Source organism: Tribolium castaneum, chromosome 4, assembly GCF_031307605.1.
Source record: "Tribolium castaneum strain GA2 chromosome 4, icTriCast1.1, whole genome shotgun sequence".
Taxonomy (NCBI): Eukaryota; Metazoa; Arthropoda; class Insecta; order Coleoptera; family Tenebrionidae; genus Tribolium; species Tribolium castaneum.
Window position 1 is genome coordinate 21,470,552 of NC_087397.1, and position 22,592 is coordinate 21,493,143.

At 31.9% G+C, this 22,592-nt stretch overlaps 3 protein-coding genes across 5 annotated transcripts in view; all 3 read left to right on the forward strand.

Annotated features, from left to right (window-relative positions):
* The window catches only part of mura (murashka), a 31,004-nt gene extending 26,626 nt beyond the window's left edge, over positions 1-4,378 (forward strand). For all 3 annotated transcript variants that reach the window (XM_064356016.1, XM_064356015.1, XM_064356014.1), the window contains exon 9: positions 2,664-4,378. In XM_064356016.1, coding sequence (XP_064212086.1) covers positions 2,664-2,726 — 63 coding nt within the window. In that variant the 3' untranslated portion in view covers positions 2,727-4,378. The remainder of the gene's footprint in view (positions 1-2,663) is intronic.
* A 4,525-nt stretch (positions 4,379-8,903) lies between these two features.
* Positions 8,904-12,216, forward strand: Roe1. The gene is made up of 3 exons (XM_962604.5): positions 8,904-9,268; positions 9,329-9,646; positions 11,968-12,216. The coding sequence occupies exons 1-3, from the start codon at positions 9,023-9,025 to the stop codon at positions 12,070-12,072; spliced, it is 669 nt and encodes a 222-aa protein (XP_967697.1). The 5' UTR covers positions 8,904-9,022; the 3' UTR covers positions 12,073-12,216.
* Positions 12,217-17,453: 5,237 nt separating this feature from the next.
* mus81 lies at positions 17,454-22,371 on the forward strand. The gene is made up of 4 exons (XM_962679.4): positions 17,454-18,322; positions 21,476-21,902; positions 21,954-22,067; positions 22,115-22,371. The coding sequence occupies exons 1-4, from the start codon at positions 17,541-17,543 to the stop codon at positions 22,352-22,354; spliced, it is 1,563 nt and encodes a 520-aa protein (XP_967772.1). The 5' UTR covers positions 17,454-17,540; the 3' UTR covers positions 22,355-22,371.
* The last annotated feature ends 221 nt before the right edge of the window (positions 22,372-22,592 follow it).

The following is a 22,592-nucleotide window of genomic DNA, read 5'->3' on the forward strand; positions in this document are numbered from 1 at the left end:
CCTCAAAGGGTCAATTATTGTGTTTAGTCACATTATGACTCATAAATAATGTAATAATTTTAAATATTTTGAGAAAGAATGCTTCCTTCAGATTTATTTTATTCTTCTTGCAAGGAAGTGCAATTTTAAAAAATTACAGATTAAGCATTAAGAGTAAATTGATCCATATTTTTTATTTTTTAAAGTTTTTTGTGGTTTTAGTAGCTACCAAAAATAAACAAAAAAGTACAGATTATATTTTACCTTTAAAAATACTTATACAATTTAGATAAACTTGGGCATACAGTCGTTTTAAATAATGATTTAACTGTTAAACGTTTAAAGGGCACTAAATTGACTCATAAAATAAATATAAATATAAATATGCGTATGGTGGTAATGCCATCACCCAAGTGCCAGAGTTTTCAGGTCGCATCTACAGCCTCTGACCTGACCTAACGACCACTAGTAGTGACCGGGACCGACGGCTTAACGTCTCCTCCGAAAGACGAGTTTTGACTCATAACTTTGTAGCACAAATTGGTTTCCCTGATATTACTGGAATTTGAAACCGAAACCACATTCAATTTAAAAAAATGTTTCTTGTAATTTATTTTTTTGTAGAATGTGCTGTTTTCGAGTAAAATAAAAAAATTGAAAAAGTGTAATCAATGCACAGACATCGCAGTGTTTTAGACTGAACGGCTTTCATTTCATAGTTTGAAAGTTTTTTAAGAGAAACAAAGAAATTATTTCAAAAACTAAGTAGAATCGATCAATCATCAGAATTAAAAGGTATGTCTAAAAATTCAATAAAATCTAGGGTGTATGTTTGTTTTTATACAGGGTGTATCTGAATAGCTTATTTCTGAAACACCCTGTATAAACTTATTTTAGGTGATGCAGGGGGTTAGTATATCTTCGGCTTTTGTAAAGAAAAAGATTAATTTTCTAACATTATTGGACATACGCTGAGACACTCAGTATTGTGTTGCTGAAGCCATCACACAGTTATATTTTTTCACGCAAATTGAATGTAAAGTTTTTTTTATAAAAAACATTAAATTGTAAAGAAATCATTGTTTTTCATTCGGTTTCAATTTTTTTTCAGTCCAACATTTTTGAATTTTTACTTGTTACACACATCTGACAAAACCCTCATTTTTAAAAACTTCCATCGTAGTAGTAGGTATACATTTTTGAAAAAAATAAATACCTTTCTATTTCTATTTGAATGATTATAAAAAACAAGCCAAATAGACAGTTATCAGTAAACCGAATTTTTTATTTAATCTGTATAAATTTGATCAGTATATTTTAAAATTCCTATTTTGAACAACCGTGAAATCTAAAATGCAGCTGTAAAAATAGTGAACATAAAATTCCGTGCAGCTAAGAAAGCAAATTAAAAAATCATTTAAAAAGGATTACAGCATCAGAACTTATACCGGGTGCTCAAAAACTGGCGCACCAACTCAGTGGTACGTTATTGAGAAGCAAGTGGCAGATTACGGAAAAAATGTGGAAAAAATTCCTAAAGTCATATTTAAAAAAATCTGAAGCTACAAACTTATTGTGTTAACTTTTTTAGTTTTCATTATTTTTTAATGTTTTCATGCTTCACACAAGGTAGTCGTTCCCTAACAAAACGATGAATAATTTTTTTTTAATTTTCTATCAGATTTTAGCAATTTTTTTAATTTAAAAAAAATAAAATTCATCCAAAAAATCGCAATGTGTAGATGTGTCAACACTGGGAATTATTTCCTAGGAAACCGTTTCAAAAATTATTTATTTTTATTGTTGATCAAGTTCTATTGCGATCACGACTGTTAGACAACGTTGCCACATATCATTTATCTAAAATCCGTTATTTATCAATAACTTTAATACAAAGACTTTTTTTACTATTTTTACCTTTATATGTAACCAGTTCTCTACCACACACCATTGAGTTGTTGCGTCAGTTTTTGAGCATGTTGTATAGTCCGACTGCTGAAGTGTGTAATATTATTGAAATAAATAAAAAAATTTAAATATCCAGTCATTATTTTTAATGTTGGTTACAAATTATTTTTGTTGGCATTTTGTGATAATCTTGCTTCTTATATATTTCTGGCGTTTTGATTTGTTACCAGTTCAATTAAATAGCTATTATATGTTACTGCTCATTTAATTAATTCAAGCATTTTTGTATTTTTTGTATTCGATAAAGATGGTAACAAATACAAAGAGGCAAGTAATATTACTAACCACATTTAAAAATTTTTTGCTATAAGAACATTGCATCAAATGATTTTCTATCATAACCTTTTTTACTAACATAATTGGATAACATTGTTTTAAGCACAGCTTACTCTAATATGTCGCCATCTCTTTAGTTCCTTCTGTGACCACTTATTACCATAGTTACCAAATTAAACCTAATAAACTACCATAGCTACCAAATTAAACAAATAAACTAGTGTTTTTTTGTTTTAAAAATGTACTCTGTCGGTAAATAATTTTAGTAACTGGCTACAATTCTTTTCTTATAATGCGGCTTTCTCTCGTAAATAGAAAATAATTTATTGGCAATAAATTAGTCACAGTTCCGAGACACCTGCAATTAGGGTAATATCAGTATTGCCAATAGATTTTTTTGTCACTTGGCATAATAACTGTAATGTGTATTTGTTTTTCAGTCAAACAGGACCTGTCCTATATGCCGTGGGAACGCTTCGGACTATTTCAACACCAGTGATTAGAATTTCGAAAAAAGTCCCAACGGAAACAATAGCCTCCCTTTTAAATTTTTTTTCAGAATTGAAAGTTTTGTTGTCAGGTGCCATTAGTTTGCCAGTAATAGATTTATAATATCACTAATGAACAAAAATATATATGTGTTAACACTTCCTATTTTACTTATCTCGTAGATATCGTAAGCTTGAAATTGTTAGCAATTATTGTCAGTAAGATTTAGGTGAGCCACATTTTGTTTTATTATTAGTGTCTGTATTCATGTGTCAATGTCGTACACCTAATTCTTCATTGTAACTACCTCTAATACAACAGAGTCGTCAAATTTGCGCAATCAACTCTGTATATACATACCTTTTGATTTTTATTTGTTTGTTTGTGTGAGTGTACGTACCATGTACTACATCTTCCATGATAATGTTGTTCGTTGTGTAATTTTTTGTTACTAACGGTTACATAAGGCTTATCGTTAAATTAATTTTAAATGAGTGTGCCTTTTTATGCACCGAGGTGTTAAATTGGCTCTAGGTTTAGTTGTATTATTTTGCTTATCTAAAAAAATTAAAAAAAAATGTTACAATTCTCCGATGTCTTGCACACACATGCTTTAACTACACTATACGTAAAATTTCATTTGTACTTATTACTTTCTCTCGATAATATTGCAGTACAATTCAACGCTTTTAATGTCATTTTCACCATTGTTAGACTAAAGTAAATTTTATCGGGTGGTAATTATTGTACAGAAAATAATTTAATGTAATAGGTGTGCCTTTATATTGTACAATTCAACATCTGCCATTCCGTTTGATTTGCAAATATTTTTAAAATATGATACAAAAAAATAAAAGAAAAATTATTCAAATGGTATGCAGGACTGCCTCAAAAGTCAAACGGATTAGATAATACGTCTTAGAGCTGAAGAATTGTTCTGTTTTATTAATTTTTAAGTGTAGCTTTATTATTTTAAGTTTTCGTCTTCATTAAACTAGAATTTTAGTTTCGTTCTTCGTTGTTAAAAAATCCTTTGTGGCAGTTAGTATATTTACAACAACATTTTGAAAATGCCTTTAGTTGTTAAGCACCCTCACTTGATGGCGTACTGTTGGAGTTTTTAACACATTCCCTAAATAGCTGAATATACGTTGTCAGTAACTATACTAGTGACCCACGTATAATTATTGACAACGTATGTGTCCATGATTGATTTAATTTGCGTTCGTTGAAATGGCTAAAATTGTTTCGTATTGTTTAATTTGCTCAATTTAATATGTTAAGGGATGGAATAGTTTGTCTCGTAGCCATTTTATAGATTGAAGAAAAAGAAATGATTTTTGTTGTTTGGATGTGTAATGTTTTTGTTGCAATTGCGTGAAATACTCAGTAGAGGGTGCCGTTGTTGTTCAGTATACACATATCTCAGACACAAGTGCAATATGAAAATCATTTTAGCATTTTTTCAAACATGAACTAGCAATATTAATAGTCTAAGGCATTCACATTTAGCAATTACTGCATAATCAAACTATAGAATTGTATTTTTGTGAACGTGAATACCTAAGTGATACTTTTGCTTTTAGTGGATTTTAATATTTATGTATTCATAGGAGCTTATAGTGGCTACTATACTAGTTCTTATTTCAATAAAATATTCAAAAGATTTGTATTTTTCTGTAACTGCCTACCAAACAATTCAAAAAAATGTTAAAATAAGAACTTTACAATATTTTTGTGAAGAAAAAAAAACAAAAAAATATTGCCATACTTGACCTGAATTATTATACTTTCCAGTAAATTTTAGTCAATTGTAAATTCTCTATTATGCTTTCGTTTTCCAGAGAAAAGAAAAAAGTGTCTTTGGCCTTACTTCAAACAGAAATGGAGTCCAAGAAATTTAAAAATCTCAAATTTCTTACAGAAACTACTTTATCGTCTCTTTTAATATTTTCTGTTAAGTTTTTCTTTTTGTTTAAAAGCACTTTTAAATATTTCTTTACTTCCAAATACAACTATTATTTTTTTATTTTAAAATATCTAATCTATAAACTAAACGTGTCATTCTGGTTATACAGGGTGATTAAAAAATATCATACCAACTCTTGCAAGGTGATAAAAGACGTTCAGCAAAGCATACACTGTAATTCAATTTTTTTATAAGCAATTTTTTAATCATCCTGTAGAAATACCGTCATCGAAATAGTTGACAATATACAAGCTGGGGAAAAATTCTATTGAAATAAAATCTTTAACAATTAATTTTTAAAATACTGTACGTGAACCACAGTTTAAATGACGATATTTAATAATAAAATTTTTTACAGATCTAAAAAAATTCATCGTCTGATTTAATCAATAAAATTTCAGAATTGAAAATCTGAAAGATTTTATTTATTTATGTATCAAATCCTATTTGACCATATGAATAAGATGATTTAAAAAAACTTAAAAAACATTGACTCCAAAAATGCCCCTTGTCCGAATTCGACAAAAATTTCTTATATAAAAAGTGAGCGGTGAGAAAAAGTAAGCAAAAATTGCAGATTTTGGAAAATCATTTTGAAAGTTTTTTTCATGTTACTCACTTTTTGTGCTCCGAGAAAAGCAGCGCTGAAAAATTTATATTTTTGATATTTTTTCCAAAAAATTCTCAAAACAGTGAAATTTTAATATTTCTGTAAATGAAATTTATTTATGATGTCACTGGTTTTCAAGTACTGATGGAATATTTTATGACAATAATAAAAAATAAATACAAAAAACAAAAAAATACTGGAAAGCTTTATCTTATTTATTCCTCGTTGGGCTATTGTTTCACCAATATTTTTTAAAATAATGAGCATAAAAATACAAGAAAGAGGAAACAAACAATTATCTCCAATACGTAAAATATTTTTTTATGAAATTCTCCATAATAATTTTTGAAAAACAATTTACAAAATGTGAGCTGCGCAACAAATAAATATGAGTAAATTCAGGAAGGTTTGTCTGTAGCTCCCTATTTTACACAATTCCATATTCTTTATTATAAAACGTATCTTATTTTTGAGGTTTTTTGATTCTAAAGCCAATTTTTTACATTACTTTTGTACAGAACATTTAATAATTAATTAATCAATGACTAGGTACAGAGCAAAACATTATGTTATTTGTTATCAAAGGATCATTTCTGAGTGATTATTATTTTTTGAGATAACTACAGGGAAATCTACTAAAAGTATATTTTTATATCTCGAAAACTAATTATCGCACTGAATTCAGCATCTGCTGTTAAATGCTCTATATTTTTCTCTATACCTGTGAATTATTCTAAAATTCCTTATAATCAAAATTAATTAATTATTACTATAATTACTACTAAGTAGCTGCAAAAAGTTATTTGTGTCATCTGAGAACAAGCGATACTTAAATATTGCTGTATGCAAAACAAACAAATGGCGCTAGCCATTTAAGTAACAGTAATTAAAATTTCAAATAAACAAAATATTTATTAAGAATTTTCTACTCAATAAAATTTAAAAAAGCAGAATTGTTTTATTAATCTCATTAACTAATAGTGTTTTTATTATTATTATTTTGTTTCATTGATATTAATATTTTTAATAAATAAATAATAATAATAAATAAATAATTCCAAAAAAAATCACGTGTATATTGAAAAATATAAAAGTATTTACCGGTAAAGGCATCTAAGCATTGCTTGGTCTCATATGAAACAAAAAATAATATTTTTTTAGCAACTTAATGATAATTAATTAATTAATCTTAATTCTAAGAAATTGTAGAAAAATTCTGAAGAAATTCACAGGAATAGAGAAAAGTATAAAGTATCTAATAGTAAACGCTTAATTCTGAAGGAATATTAGTTTGTGAAATAGTATAGTAAAAATATGCTTTTAGTAGACTCAACCTGTACAAGGTAGGCACTAATAGTTTCATACTAAACAACGGATATCTAAGGGTTAGGATATAAAATGACGTACAAATAAAACGTTTCCCTTCTCAGTAGTTCCGTTAATGTCGCCAGAGAGCGCAGTTGTTTCATTACCATCTAAGGTTTCAGAACAATGAATTTAAATAAAATGGTTGTATTTGTATTACGGTTGACACATAGCAAACAAAAAAACAGGCTGATAGAACAATAAATTCTCAATAGTAAGACATAAACAAAAGCAAAAAAATTATCGTAAACTAAATATATTAAAAAAAAATCAAACTTTTACCAATTTACAGTCTGACCTTTATTTTTCAACAAGAAAAATGTTAGAAAAAAAGTTGTAGAGAATTACGTTTCATACAAAAATGTCCGCAAATCCATGTCCCTATCTTCAACTATTTAGACCCAAGGAGGTTATATAGTATATAACGTCCTTGTTTAGACCCCAAAGTCATTCAAAGACGCTCAAGACGGATTTGCTTCATTTTGCAGTGGTCAAGTATTGGAAAGTTAATTTATACCTAAACCTTTAAAGATAGAAATATGGTGTCTTTTTTGTAGAAAATCCAATTCACAAAGTGTAAGGAACAAATTTGTACTTCATAATCTTCTACACTTTAGCTATATAGTGTGAAAATTTTAACTGAAATAAAATTAATAACTTGGACATTGGCAATTTTGTAAAAATTTCAGAAACAGGTCGCTTTTTGTTTTTTATAGCCCATCATGTGGTGGATATGGTTTTTGTTTATCTGCTTTCAAAACTGCACAGCCACCTCCAACTTTTTTTTCAAATGTAACGGTATGTCGTATGACACCTCATATGAAAGAGCACATATTGTGAACGCCTAAGTGATGAAAAAATTAAAGCAGTGTGGAATTATTGACTAAAATAAAATTTATAAACGATTTTTGTGAGAAATCCCGAAACAGGTCGATTTTTTATTTTCTTTGCACATCATTTGGTGCATGCGGTTTTTAATTATCTGTTTTTAAAAATGCACTGCCACCTCTAACGTTTTTTTTTTTTTCAAATGTAAGTATGTCAAGTGTCACCCCATGTGAAAGAGCGAATACAACGCACTATTTGTTTTCTGAATATTTTCAAAGCCTACCCGATAAAAAAATGAAAACCAATTTTTATAATTTGAAATTACGCAAGTCACACTAGAAATATTGCAATATGTTACTATTATGCTAATATCGTTATGTTATTTCCCAGGAGAGAAACGGTGCCCATTTTGAACATATGTTGCATTAAATAATGTTCAACTTATAAAATTGGTTTTTATTTTTTTATCACGTAGGCTTTGCAAAAATTCAAAAAACAAATAGTTCGTTGTATTGCTTGCGAAAAGGGCTTTCATACGAGGTCTCACTTGACATACCATTACATTTGGAAAAAAAGTTAGAGGTGGCTGTGCATTTCTGACAACAGATAAACAAAAACCATCTGCATCAAACAGTAGGCAAGGAAAAATAAAAATTGACCGGTTTCGGGAATTTTCAGCAAAATCGTTTTAATCAAAGTTATGAATTTTATTCCAGTTAAAAATTTCACGCTGTAAAAATACTTTCAGTCTTTGACGCCCAACATTTTTCTTGTATCTTTAACCATCGTGAAAAATACGAAACAAAACGCAAATTTTAAATATTTTTTTATGTTTCTTATGAAAATTTTAGTCGCCACTTTTTCTCGTCTGTTAAGAGTGCAAAGCTCAACGTTTCTACTTTTTTTTTCCAAGTAATTAGTGAATTGGTTGGACTTTTTTTTAAATCGATATTTTTATAGTCCTCCGAATTTAAACTAAGTTAGAGTACATATCTGACCAATTTTGGATTTCATATATGCTTACTTTCGAGAAAAAATTGAAAAAAAAAATGGACCACGCAAGGGATTGAACCCACAACCTTATAAAGGTATACATTTGGGAAGTGACTTTCATGATTTAAAATTTTAAAACAAACATCTTTTCGGTTTAATTTTATAAAACTACTTGAAACAATTACTTATTTTTAACAATACAGTCTCGTGAGACAGTTTTTGACTGTGGTTTTGATAATTTCACACATAAATCAATCTCTAGTCGAAACATCAAGAGAGGGCAAACAATTCCTACTTCCGTCTATTCGTAATGACCTGTGATAGTATTTCAATCAGTTGTAATTACATAATTAATCTCCAAAACGAAATTATACAATCTTGATTTGAAATTATTGCACAATTTTCTTGGTGATAAGCAAGTCAGCTGTCAAAGTTCATTGTCATTTGATTGGCAGTAGTGGCGTCTGACGTTTAAACTAACCTCTTCAGAACAAGTTCCGAATTTACGCTCAAATCACCAGGAAAAAGTGTCTCAACTTGGCAAAATGTCTCTGATGGGAATCCGCGGCCTCCTAAAGTATGGTAAAATAATCAACGAAAGTGTGATACTCAACACCAGATCAATCACACTTATGAACATGCGGATGAACAATGCCCCTGAAGGACAAGCAAAGCAGGAGCAAGTGTCACAAAATAGTACACCACCACCCTCTGAACAGCCAAAAGTGGAAGACATTGAACAATTAAATAAAAACATTGCCGAACTCACCGAAAAAAATAACGAACTTTTAGTAAGTCATACAGTAGTGTTGTGTAATTTTATTGTGTGCAAAAACTCTAATGTATTGTAGGATAAATACAAACGGGCGTTAGCTGATGGCGAAAATTTACGAAACCGGCTAACCAAACAAATTTCAGAAGCGAAATTGTTTGGTATTCAAGGTTTTTGTAAAGATCTCCTCGATGTGGCAGACGTTTTAGGCAAAGCCACTGAAACTGTACCCAAAGAAGAAATCAGTGATAAAAATCCGCACCTGAAAAGTCTATACGAAGGACTTGTAATGACCGAAGCGCAACTACAATCAGTTTTCAAGAGGCATGGTTTAGAGTGTGTGAATCCACTAAACGAAAAGTTTAATCCAAACTATCACGAAGCCTTGTTTCAACAGGTTTGTTTAACTTTTGGGTAATATTACTGTCATAGATTACTGTGTAATACAAAAATGTTTATTTTAAATTTTTTGTGATTTTACCATCTCAGAGCTGCAAATTACATACAGGGTGTCCACTTTTCGAGCTCCACCATGGGGATCTCAGTTATTAAAAGAGATACAATTTGATGAAATTAGGGCAAAGTTGTGAATTTTTATGTTGAACAATTATCTAACAGAAAATTTGATGTCATTTTTAGTTTTTGAATTATTGAGAAAAACTAAAATTTTGTAATTTTTGTCTTTAATTTTTTAAGTGAAAATCAAAAGAACTATACGCTTTTAGGTAGGACATTCTTCAGACACTTTTTGACAAGGAATCTAAATCTGTCATTGTCTTTTCCAATGCGTTCTTGTTGTTAGAGTTACAACACTCAACTTAGGTTTTTTTGTGGACGCCATATTTGACATTTGTATTTTTTAAAAATCATTTCCTGATTACAATGATGTATCACATGATATCATCGAAACTTACACACTAATTAAAATTAACAAAAAAGCGTTTTTGCAAAGAGTGCTTTGGAAAGATCATCAAAAATTTTGTTTAACAAACAAAATTTTGACAGTTCTATTAAATATACGAGCAGAATTTTTATAACTTTGTCTTGGCTTGTTTTGCAACTCATCAATTATCATGTCCTTTACTTTATAAATAAGTAAGCTTGACGGAAATGTAAACCTTCCAGATGCAAATTCAATTAAACTTCTAAAATCTAGTTTGTTTGAAAACAAAATTGTGGACGTTTTTTCTCAAAAATGATTTTTCTTTGTTTTGATCAGCATGTAAGATTCGAACGTATCATGTGATACATTGTTGTAATTAGAAATAAAAATACTTTTTAAAAATACAAAAAGCGAATATGGCCTCCATAAGAAAAACCAAAGTTGCGTGTTGTAACTCTGACATCAAGAACGCTTTGGAAAATGGGATGACAGATTTAGATTCTTTTTAAAAAAGTGGCTGAAGAACGTCTTAGTTAAAAGTTGTTTTGGTTTTCGCTTGAAAAAATAAAAGCGAAAATTACAAATTTCTGTTTTTTCCAGTAATTCAAAAACTAAAAATTACATCAAATTTTCTTGCAGATAATTGTTTAGCATAAAAATGCTAAATAAATAAAAAAAAAATAAATAAAAACTTTCCTCTTATTTGAGCTACCTTGTATCTCTTATAATAACTGAGATCCCAATAATGGACACCCTATATATGCACTTGTTATTGCTTAAAGGCATTGGCAATCTACTTTACGTATTTCATGTTTTAATGGAAACTGAAAATATCTTTCGTTCTATACCGTTAGGTTCTTTTCAAAATTTTCTGCGATGAGAAATAAGCGAAATAACTGCTTCAAAAGATAGTAAGCGTGTCGTAACAACCGCCTCTTATCACTGAACCCTGTCAATCACCAAAAACTTGACAGATATTTGATCAGTTTTCACACATCTTTCACAAAATAAAAAATTAACTATTTTTTCAAATAATTTCTGTTCTAAATTTTGTCTTGAACTTCGCAAATACATCTGAGAAATTTTGCTAAACTCTGACAATGGTTCAATTTTAAATCAAAATATATCCCATTTCAGTTCATTGTAGAATTTTGCAACAACGCATTTGCTTTTTTTGAGTTTCTGGTGGGTTCTCTTGGCTCAAAATTTGTAACTGGGATTTAGCTTAACACAGAATTCTTTTCATTTAAAGAAACTGTCAATTTGTGCTTTAATTCACTCAAAAAAATTCAAATGCGCTGTCAAAAAATTCTACTATGAAATAAAATGGGATTTAACTTAAGTTAGAGGGCGTATCTAAGTGGCGTTGCTACGTTTTAACTGAGAGGAAAATTTATTTCTGGGTTTTCATTGGAAAAAAATTAAAATCATAATCACGAAAAGAGGCACAATTGTGTTCCAAGCAGGTTGGAAGCCCATTTTCAACAAAAAAAAAGAAAAAATTCAAAAGCTAATTTTATATATTTTTTTTGTTAGTAACATTTTAAGCCTTCTTTTTAATATCTGAATCCTAGATTATAGACACTATTTTAAAATACGTTTGCGATAGCAAAGTGTTTTCACTATTTTAAAACACGCTTCCCACAGCAACGTGTTTTAAATTAAAATGTTCCAAAAAAATTTTTGAATAACACTTATGCGAAAACTTTTAAAGTTCTCTGGTGTCTATGTATCTCGCATACGCTGGTTGCATACAGCCCTCTAACTTTAAGCTTGTGTTTTCGCACTCGTATTATTAATAACTATTTTTTTCGACTGCATTTCTTTGTTTTTAGGAGGTTGAAGGTAAAGAATCTGGGACTGTTGTAGTTGTTTCCAAAATTGGCTACAAATTACACGATCGAGTCATCAGGCCGGCTTTAGTAGGCGTCGCCAAATGAGTATTGTAAAAATTATCGTTTTCTAAGGCTTTGTAAATTACATACAGAAAAGTGGTTGTTATTTTTAGGTTTGTGATTTTTATTATTTCACAAAGATACTTGTATGTTAATAGAAAAGAGAATAAATATCTGTCGAGACCAAAAGTTGCTTTGTTCAATGAGTAGTTCTCTTGACCAATTTTTGTTATACCGGGTGTATTATAGAAATACGTGTGTTAATTTTACCACGTAATAAAACTCCTCAATTACAATTTTTCTATAAAACATTATGCAAAATTCTTATTAATGTATTTTCACTGTTTTCCTCCTTTTTTTAATGTAAACGAGCCGGTTAATGTTTAATAATTATTTTGTATTCATAGCAACAATTTACATTGTTTAAAATGTCTGTTGCTATCACAGCTTTTATTTTTGTATTGAGACCATTCGGGCCTTTACACCTTATGCAACCAACATTTCGGCACAATTTTTTTTTCTCTTTTTTTTTCTTTTCCATTTAACGAGCCAAGCATTCAATATTTAAATTATTTTCTACATCAAAAATCTCACAACGTTTTAAAATACAAGTTGAGAAGCTTCTTTGCGTCACTTTTCGACCCTCGAAGAGACGATTTTACCCAGCCACCGGATGTGAAACAAAAGAGCAGGTAGCGAGGGCCTGAAAAACACCACATTCCTCAAATTCCAAGCGGAGAAAGCTGATTCCAGATGGCGGACTTTTCTATTGTTTTATCCTTATTAAATCGTTAATTCTCTGCATTACCAACCAGGGAAAAACCTAATCTAAATCAAATTCACAAGAGGAAGCCCTAAGCTCGAAATCGCCGATCTTTGATACCGTTTGAGGTACATTTCGATTCATCCCCATTTTATATCAAACAAAATCGTCACGGATTGAATCAAACCTGCAAACTTCATTCAACATACAACTCCAAACCTCATTCAGCTTAAGACACGAGAAAATTATCAAGAATCAAGCAGAATAAACCCGAAGAAAGCTCTTTTATTCCACGTGGAAACGCTTTTATTAATTAATTGGCGATTGAGGAACAAATACGTCGATTCTATCACATCTCGACATCACCCAGAGACGTTTGCAAACTTCCTGTCAATCCTTCGAAGATATTAACGCATTGTTTATCAACTTTAAACAATATTTCTTGTTAGTCACGTAGGCCACAGATCCAGTGACGTCACGCAACCCCTATAAATAGTTGCCGCTTGGAAGAGGAAAATGAGACAGTGTGTACGCTTGGAAGAGGAAAATGAGACAGTGTGTACGTCTTTTCGGAGACAACGCTTGCACTCGTCTCACTGCTGTAGTTGAGCTTCTTTGTCTTCGACGGGTTGAGCCAACTAGCTTTGCGTTCCAAACTCATTTTTTCCACCGACGGGTTGGAAAGACTGTTTGGAGTAACTCCTGGTGCTGGATGTAAATCCTTGGCAGCTTCTTTGTCTCCGACGGGTTGAGCGCCAACTTCAAATAAAGGATTGATTCAGTTACCAACTTAATTCAGGTGCAGCTTCTTTGTCTTCGACGGGTTGAGCGCACCAGCCGCGAGTTTTGTTGAGCTTCTTTGTCTGCGACGGGTTGAGCCAACTAACTCGCGAAGCCGATCAATCTCTCCCGCCGACGGGTTGGAAAGATTGATTGAGAAATATTCTCCTGGAGTTGAACGAAAATCTCAGGCAGCTTCTTTGTCTCCGACGGGTTGAGCGCCTCTTCAAAAGATGAGATTGGTTCAACTTTCAGCTGGGGTTTTTCACCATGGCAGCTTCTTTGTCTGCGACGGGTTGAGCGCCAAACGGTGAAATGTACCTCGAGAGAAACCTCCAGGTCTCAAAGAGACAAACTCTTCGTCACACCACCGGGATCACCATCTTCAACGGTTGGAAGTCTCAGGGGAGGATCTTTATCTAAATCTTTTCTTTTTCAGAGCGTTAATTAATCTTTTCTTTTACAGAGCGTTAATTAATCTTTTCTTTTACAGAGCGTTAATTATTCTTTTTTCCACGGGGCGCAAACTTAATCCTTTCATGTCATTTATTTTATTTTTACTAGACTTTCGCTTACTGTAAAAATACTTAAGTTTAGTTAGGTGCACGTGATATGTACGTGTTGAATTTGACGAGAGCTCTTTTGCTTAATTAAAACAAACTGTTGATTACGAAGGCTTAATTTGGCTGCATGTTTGAGTAGTAACTATCTTTCTGTCTCCCTTTGGAACTTGCCATCACACTAGGGAAAAAGACCTCGGCAGTCCCAGTAAGTGCAATGGCCCAACTACAAAACATGCCAATTCAAAAGAGAGCCTAGCTTTTCCCCCGGGGCTTGGGGAGAGATGTATACCCAAGGTTAGGGAATGGAGAGCACGCGGTGGTCGGAACCTCTGGGAGTCCCTCTTGCAACCGTCTTTCTAGAATCACCAGGTTGGGTTCGAGTAATCAACTTTGCATTCAAATTTCCCGCTCAGTTCTCCGAGATTCAACACTCGATTAGCTGGTTGCCTAGGTATAGTGTTTAACTTGTTGTCTATACTCACTTCTGAATTGTATAACGTGTTGCATACTATCACCAATGACTGTAAATTTAGTGAATAAACATTTTGGGTCGAACTCTTTGCGTTTTCCTTTCCCAGACACTGTAACCGTTCGGGGGTCTGGCCTTGTCAAAATATTTAGTTTTGAGGTGATCGTCTAGAGATTGTTTGGAGGACCGCTACGTTGTCGTGTAGATTTGGAGATTCGTTATTTCAAGCACTGTGTGTCTGGGAAAGGAAAACGCAAAGAGTTCGACCCAAAATGTTTATTCACTAAATTTACAGTCATTGGTGATAGTATGCAACACGTTATACAATTCAGAAGTGAGTATAGACAACAAGTTAAACACTATACCTAGGCAACCAGCTAATCGAGTGTTGAATCTCGGAGAACTGAGCGGGAAATTTGAATGCAAAGTTGATTACTCGAACCCAACCTGGTGATTCTAGAAAGACGGTTGCAAGAGGGACTCCCAGAGGTTCCGACCACCGCGTGCTCTCCATTCCCTAACCTTGGGTATACATCTCTCCCCAAGCCCCGGGGGAAAAGCTAGGCTCTCTTTTGAATTGGCATGTTTTGTAGTTGGGCCATTGCACTCACTGGGACTGCCGAGGTCTTTTTCCCTAGTGTGATGGCAAGTTCCAAAGGGAGACAGAAAGATAGTTACTACTCAAACATGCAGCCAAATTAAGCCTTCGTAATCAACAGTTTGTTTTAATTAAGCAAAAGAGCTCTCGTCAAATTCAACACGTACATATCACGTGCACCTAACTAAACTTAAGTATTTTTACAGTAAGCGAAAGTCTAGTAAAAATAAAATAAATGACATGAAAGGATTAAGTTTGCGCCCTGTGGAAAAAAGAATAATTAACGCTCTGTAAAAGAAAAGATTAATTAACGCTCTGTAAAAGAAAAGATTAATTAACGCTCTGAAAAAGAAAAGATTTAGATAAAGATCCTCCCCTGAGACTTCCAACCGTTGAAGATGGTGATCCCGGTGGTGTGACGAAGAGTTTGTCTCTTTGAGACCTGGAGGTTTCTCTCGAGGTACATTTCACCGTTTGGCGCTCAACCCGTCGCAGACAAAGAAGCTGCCATGGTGAAAAACCCCAGCTGAAAGTTGAACCAATCTCATCTTTTGAAGAGGCGCTCAACCCGTCGGAGACAAAGAAGCTGCCTGAGATTTTCGTTCAACTCCAGGAGAATATTTCTCAATCAATCTTTCCAACCCGTCGGCGGGAGAGATTGATCGGCTTCGCGAGTTAGTTGGCTCAACCCGTCGCAGACAAAGAAGCTCAACAAAACTCGCGGCTGGTGCGCTCAACCCGTCGAAGACAAAGAAGCTGCACCTGAATTAAGTTGGTAACTGAATCAATCCTTTATTTGAAGTTGGCGCTCAACCCGTCGGAGACAAAGAAGCTGCCAAGGATTTACATCCAGCACCAGGAGTTACTCCAAACAGTCTTTCCAACCCGTCGGTGGAAAAAATGAGTTTGGAACGCAAAGCTAGTTGGCTCAACCCGTCGAAGACAAAGAAGCTCAACTACAGCAGTGAGACGAGTGCAAGCGTTGTCTCCGAAAAGACGTACACACTGTCTCATTTTCCTCTTCCAAGCGGCAACTATTTATAGGGGTTGCGTGACGTCACTGGATCTGTGGCCTACGTGACTAACAAGAAATATTGTTTAAAGTTGATAAACAATGCGTTAATATCTTCGAAGGATTGACAGGAAGTTTGCAAACGTCTCTGGGTGATGTCGAGATGTGATAGAATCGACGTATTTGTTCCTCAATCGCCAATTAATTAATAAAAGCGTTTCCACGTGGAATAAAAGAGCTTTCTTCGGGTTTATTCTGCTTGATTCTTGATAATTTTCTCGTGTCTTAAGCTGAATGAGGTTTGGAGTTGTATGTTGAATGAAGTTTGCAGGTTTGATTCAATCCGTGACGATTTTGTTTGATATAAAATGGGGATGAATCGAAATGTACCTCAAGCGGTATCAAAGATCGGCGATTTCGAGCTTAGGGCTTCCTCTTGTGAATTTGATTTAGATTAGGTTTTTCCCTGGTTGGTAATGCAGAGAATTAACGATTTAATAAGGATAAAACAATAGAAAAGTCCGCCATCTGGAATCAGCTTTCTCCCCTTGGAATTTGAGGAATGTGGTGTTTTTCAGGCCCTCGCTACCTGCTCTTTTGTTTCACATCCGGTGGTTGGGTAAAATCGTCTCTTCGAGGGTCGAAAAGTGATGCAAAGAAGCTTCCCAACGTTGTGAGATTTTTGATGAAGAAAATAATTTAAATATTTAATGCTTGGCGCGTTAAATGGAAAAGGAAAAAGAGAAAAAAAAATTGTGCCGAAATGTTGGTTGCATAAGGTGTAAAGGCCCGAATGGTCTCAACACACAGTGCTTGAAATAACGAATCTCCAAATCTACACGACAACGTAGCGGTCCTCCAAACAATCTCTAGACGATCACCTCAAAACTAAATATTTTGACAAGGCCAGACCCCCGAACGGTTACAGTATCCAATTTTTTCCTAATTTTCAGTAAATTGTTGGAATATATTGAAAATTTGCAAATTAAAAAAATGTTTTATTTTGTTGAGCGCCGTTATCTGTTAAAATTAACACAAGTGTTTCTGAAATGAACTTTGTATAGTTTCGGTAGGTTTGCCTCATGGTAGTTCATATGACGATATTGATATGCGGTATCATTAAGTTAAACATTGTTTTGATATGAGCGACAATTCCATTTTAAAACTTGTGGTTTTCTTTTCTTTGCATCATTCCGTGCCATTTCTACTTTTTTTCTTTATTTATTGGTAGGTCATATAATTCGTAGTTCCAAATGTCAGTAAAGTAGTTCAATCGAAGTTGTAAACAGAAACACAGTTTTAATTTTTGAAACGTTTTAAGTGCAAAAATGAGTCGAAAAAGAATAACAGTGAAAGCCAAACACCCCAATCCACTTTTCGAACGCTGGTTAATCGAGTGGAGAGACAAAGCCAAAGAAAACGACTCGAAAATGCAACACTGCTTTTCCATGGCTTTGAAGTCCTTAAAAAATTACCCTTTACCACTGGAGACCGGAAAAGACTGCAAAATATTGAAAGGTTTCGGTGAGAAGTTGTGTAAAATGTTGGACGACAAACTGAAGCAATTTAAAGCCAACGAAAACACCGATATAGTGACCAAAGTAACAACTCCTAAAAAAACTAAACCAAAGGAATATATTCCACAACCGGGTTCAGGGGCTTTTGCCATCTTGTTAACACTGTATGAGAAAAGTCTTGAACCTAATTATCCTGGACATTTAACGAAAGCTGATGTTATAAAATTTGGCCAACATTTGTGCAATGTTTCATTTACTAAAGCTGGACCAGATACGAGATACACAGCTTGGTCGTCAATGAAGACTTTATTAGAGAAGAATTTAGTTGTGAAACGAGGAAACCCAGCCAAGTTTAGTCTAACAGAAGAAGGCACAGTTTTGGCTGATAAATTATTTGTTCAAAAGAAAATTGAAGAGTTTCAAAATCAGGATAATTCGTTACCTGGACCTTCATGTTCAAGTTTAAGCAAAACAAATGACAATAAGGAACAACATGTTTCGCCAACACCCTGTAGTGCAAGCAATGAGGCTGTGATTTTAGCTCCAAATTCTTTCGACATTATTTTATTGGTTGATAATCAAGAACTCAACGGGTATTGTATTATTTTATTTCATCATTTGGTAATAACACGAAAAATTGCCTCACTTTCTCTAGATACATTGCTTTTAATACCGATGATTTTGGTCTCAAATTTTATAAGTCAATTCTGCTTAGTTTTTGAAATAATGCTATTTTATGAAAACGGGCTCTTTTTTAAAATTTAAAAAACGTAAAAAATGATGAAGTTTGTTAAAAGTTGAATAACTAAAACAATATAATAAAACGTTAAGGGTCAGTTTGAAATTAGAGAAATCGCATTTAAAGGAACATTAAATTAAGTGTTGTTTATAATGTGCTCATGGCTATGGATTTCTTGTCAAAAATTTCACATTCTAAATCAACCTTAACTTATTTTATGAAACTGGCCCTAAATGAAACTGTGGCACACTCTATTTTTCGTTTCATAAAGTACTATAGAAGGTGATTCAAAAGTGTCGGACAATCTTTCGGGAGGTGATAAAGGACGTCAAACTGAATTAAAAGTTTCTATTATAAGAAATTGTTTGAGCCTTCTTTACGAGATGTAGCTCTTCAAAGTTAAATTTTTAAGTTTTGGTCTTTAGTGCTTTAGATCATACAGCACTTGCAACATTAAACTAATACCTGTTAAAAAATCACCAATTATGTGTCATAGTGTACAAAACATTTAAAGGTAATTAAAAAAATGTCAATAATTTTTTTTATTTATTGATGTTTGACATAACAATAATGGTATCGTCTTATTTGCTATCATACAATTCAATTTAATTAATTTTTTTATTGTATTCAAATTTGCTAATTTTTTCAAACAATAATTTTTAATAAAATTATTAACTATTGCGCAAGTTTGTATCAATAAAAAAATCAATAAAAAACTTGATTATACCCCAAAATATTATACTATGTCATTTAGAAAAATTTTAAATGCATTTTCATTTTTGTCATACAATGTGTTCAAAAATGGTTATTCATCAAGTTAATTATGGAATTCAAATTCAGTGCTGCTTCCCCCAAATGATGCTGTAGTTTCTCTGGCAAATCTTTGAATTAGCTTTTTAATCACTTTTTTGCATTTTTCGGCAAACTTCTTTCAAGGGTAAGGTTTGTCTTGATTTGTTTTATATTTTCGTGATTTTTGTTGTGGAGTATTTTTTCGTTTTTGGATTCGAAGCCTTTTGCATTATTTTGACGGATCTGTCACTTTGACGGCATTCACAATTTAAATTAAGCGGCACATCACGTTCAAATTTCATAGGTGACTTGGTGAACAACTATTATTGAACATATTGTATGATTTTTTTAAGGTTGTACATGTCATTTCTTTATTCTTAAACATCCTAACTCTGTTAATATTTATAATATCAAAAAAATCAAAAAGACATTTTAATGTAAAAAATGTTTACAACTTTTATTTAGAACTGTTTTTCCTAACTCTTACCTATTTTGAATAATTTTGAAAAATTGTTCTTTGTTTCTTTGATTCAGTATTTTTAAATACCTACTTGAAAATTTTCATTTGAGTTTGTTTTGCTCCCTTATACTTTTTTATTTTTATAAAAAAAATCTCTTGATAATGAGCTTATTAACAATTTTATTTTGCAATGACACTTGGCAGCTCGTATATTTTTTACACCATTTGGTAAATGACTTTAGAGTAGTGTAACAATAATAATAATTATCATTAAAAATTGCGAGACATAGTTACTTTCAAGATTTAAAACCTAGTTCGAGTTCATCGAATACTTACATCGAGTAACCTGTAAGTGTAATTTTTTTGGTCGAGAATGCAATATTGGGAAACCGAAGGTATATACAGCGTTTAAGACCAAAAAAAGAACTTACAGTTTGAGTTTAGTAAGCTATTTTTAGCAATACATTTTCTGAATATATTTTTATGAAAAATCAATAAATGTCAAATTAAAAATTTGTGTGGATTTTGTACTGATGTCACATTACATTATTACCAATGTTTGTTATAGTATTAATATGAGTGTTTATGATTTCAAAGTGTACCAATAAAAAAAATATCGTAACGTATTCGTGGATAACTAGTCTTTGAAACACTTGCTCTATTTCTAGCACTCCGGCTATCCCGTCGTGCTCGAAAAATCGCGCGTGTTTTAAAGATCTCAATTATCCACTTATACTTTAATATATTTTTATTTAATATAAACTTTTTTTCTGATTGTGTTCTATTATTTTGTCGTATTGTGATGCATCTCCAAATTTAGGAGTAAATTAATAATATCAAAAAAAATATATATACAGGTGTCATTAAAAAAAAAGTTGACAGTTAATATTTTGACAAATAAACGTCATCGTAAAGGAAAATTGATACAATTCAATTTGTCAATCTATTTAGGAATATAAATTCCATTTCATTTCAGTAGAATTTTTTTACAGCGCATTTGAATTTTTTGGAGTGAAATAAAGCACAGATTGATTCTGTATAAGTAAAGAACTCTGTGTTAAGCTAAATCCCAGCGACAAATTTTGGGCCAAAAAAATCTACCAGAAACTCCAAAAAATACAAATACGTTGTTGCAAAATTTTACAATGAACTGAAATGGGATATACAGGATGAATCATAAAAGTCTCGGACTGTTTTTTGGGTAGTGACACAAAATTATTTGAGCCTTTTTTCACGAGTTGTAGCTCTTGAAAGTTAATTCTTTAAATTGGGTAAGTTTCTGTTACTTCAGATTGTGTTTTTTTTTTAATTTAGTGGAAGCAACAACTTTTACAGTATGTAATATATACCTGTTGAAAAAAATCACCAATTGATGTTTTTTTATGTATACAGAACATTTAACAAACTCGCGAATTCGAAGAAAAATTAAATTCGACATTATTGTAAACAAAATACAGTTTAAAAAAACACATTAAAAAAATATTCAGTTAAGTTGCTTGGAAATAAATCTGTCTTCATCTTTATGCTTAACTGAACGTCTTTTACGAGTTGAATTTTGAATCACTTTGTAATAATTTAATACAGTGCAAATATTTTTAGCAAATTATTTAGAATAACACTTGTATTCATTTCAAAATACCCGTTTAGTAATTTTCTCACTAAAATTTTGATTAATTCCTAGTTGCTTTGTTAAGTAATGCTGCCAACTTAATTTTAAAATCACAGCCACCTTGATGCAAATTTAATTCTTTGTAGGAGTAACGGTGATGTGGAAACTGATCCTATTATAATGGAACTAAAAAAACTAAATGTTAGATTTGAGACCAGAAATTTAAAAGTGGGAGATTATGCATGGATTTGTCGCGATTTTATATCCAACCATGAATTGATTCTACCGTACATTGTTGAAAGAAAAAGAATGGATGATCTAGGTTGTAGTATCAAAGATTCTAGGTTTCATGAACAGAAATTCAGATTGAAACAATGTGGCATCCCCAACTTAATTTATTTAGTTGAAAGTTACGGAAAAAACGAACATGTTGGCCTCCCGTTAACCACTTTATACCAAGCAGCTACAAATACTTTAGTACAAGATAATTTTATTGTGAGATTTACAAATGATACAAAAGCATCATGTGGTTATTTAGCGTCTTTAACAAAATTTCTTGAAAAGTTATTTAAGGTTTTTAGTAATAGTTTTAATTTTTCGTGGTTTCTTATAGTTTTTTTTTAGCCAAAAACTTTGGTAGGTTGTCAGAAGGATGACTTACAGGAATTTACACTTGACGATGATTTGATACAGTTGATGCGTTTTGCTGATTTCAACATAAGTTCTTCCAAAACAAGGGTAATAATTTGTGTTACTTATTCACAATATTTTAATAAATCTTATAGCACTTTAAAATCAAAGAAATGTTCGTAAAACAACTGCTAAAAATCAAGGGAGTATCCGTGGAGAAAGCACTTGCAGTTGTTGAAAAATATCAAACACCAAAAAATTTAAAATTAGCATATAGTGAGATTAGTGAAGTTGAAGGAGAGAAGCTTTTGTCAACGCTACAATTTGGTGCAAATAAGAAATTTGGGCCTGTTTTGAGTAAAACTGTGTATAAGTTTTTCTGCAATAACTACTAAATATAAAAATAAATTAATTCATGTTTTCATTCCACCCAGAATTCAAATTTGGCGCGTAAAACTTACACGTCACGTGATGTAAATCTGGTAAGTTGGTGGTTTTAGAGCACAAATTAAAATGCTAATTATTATGAATTCGCATCTTTGTGTTTTTTTATCAATGGAATAATCATTATTTGAGTGGAGTGCATTTTTAATTTAATTTAAATATGGGGACTTTTAGGAAAATTTTGCAAAT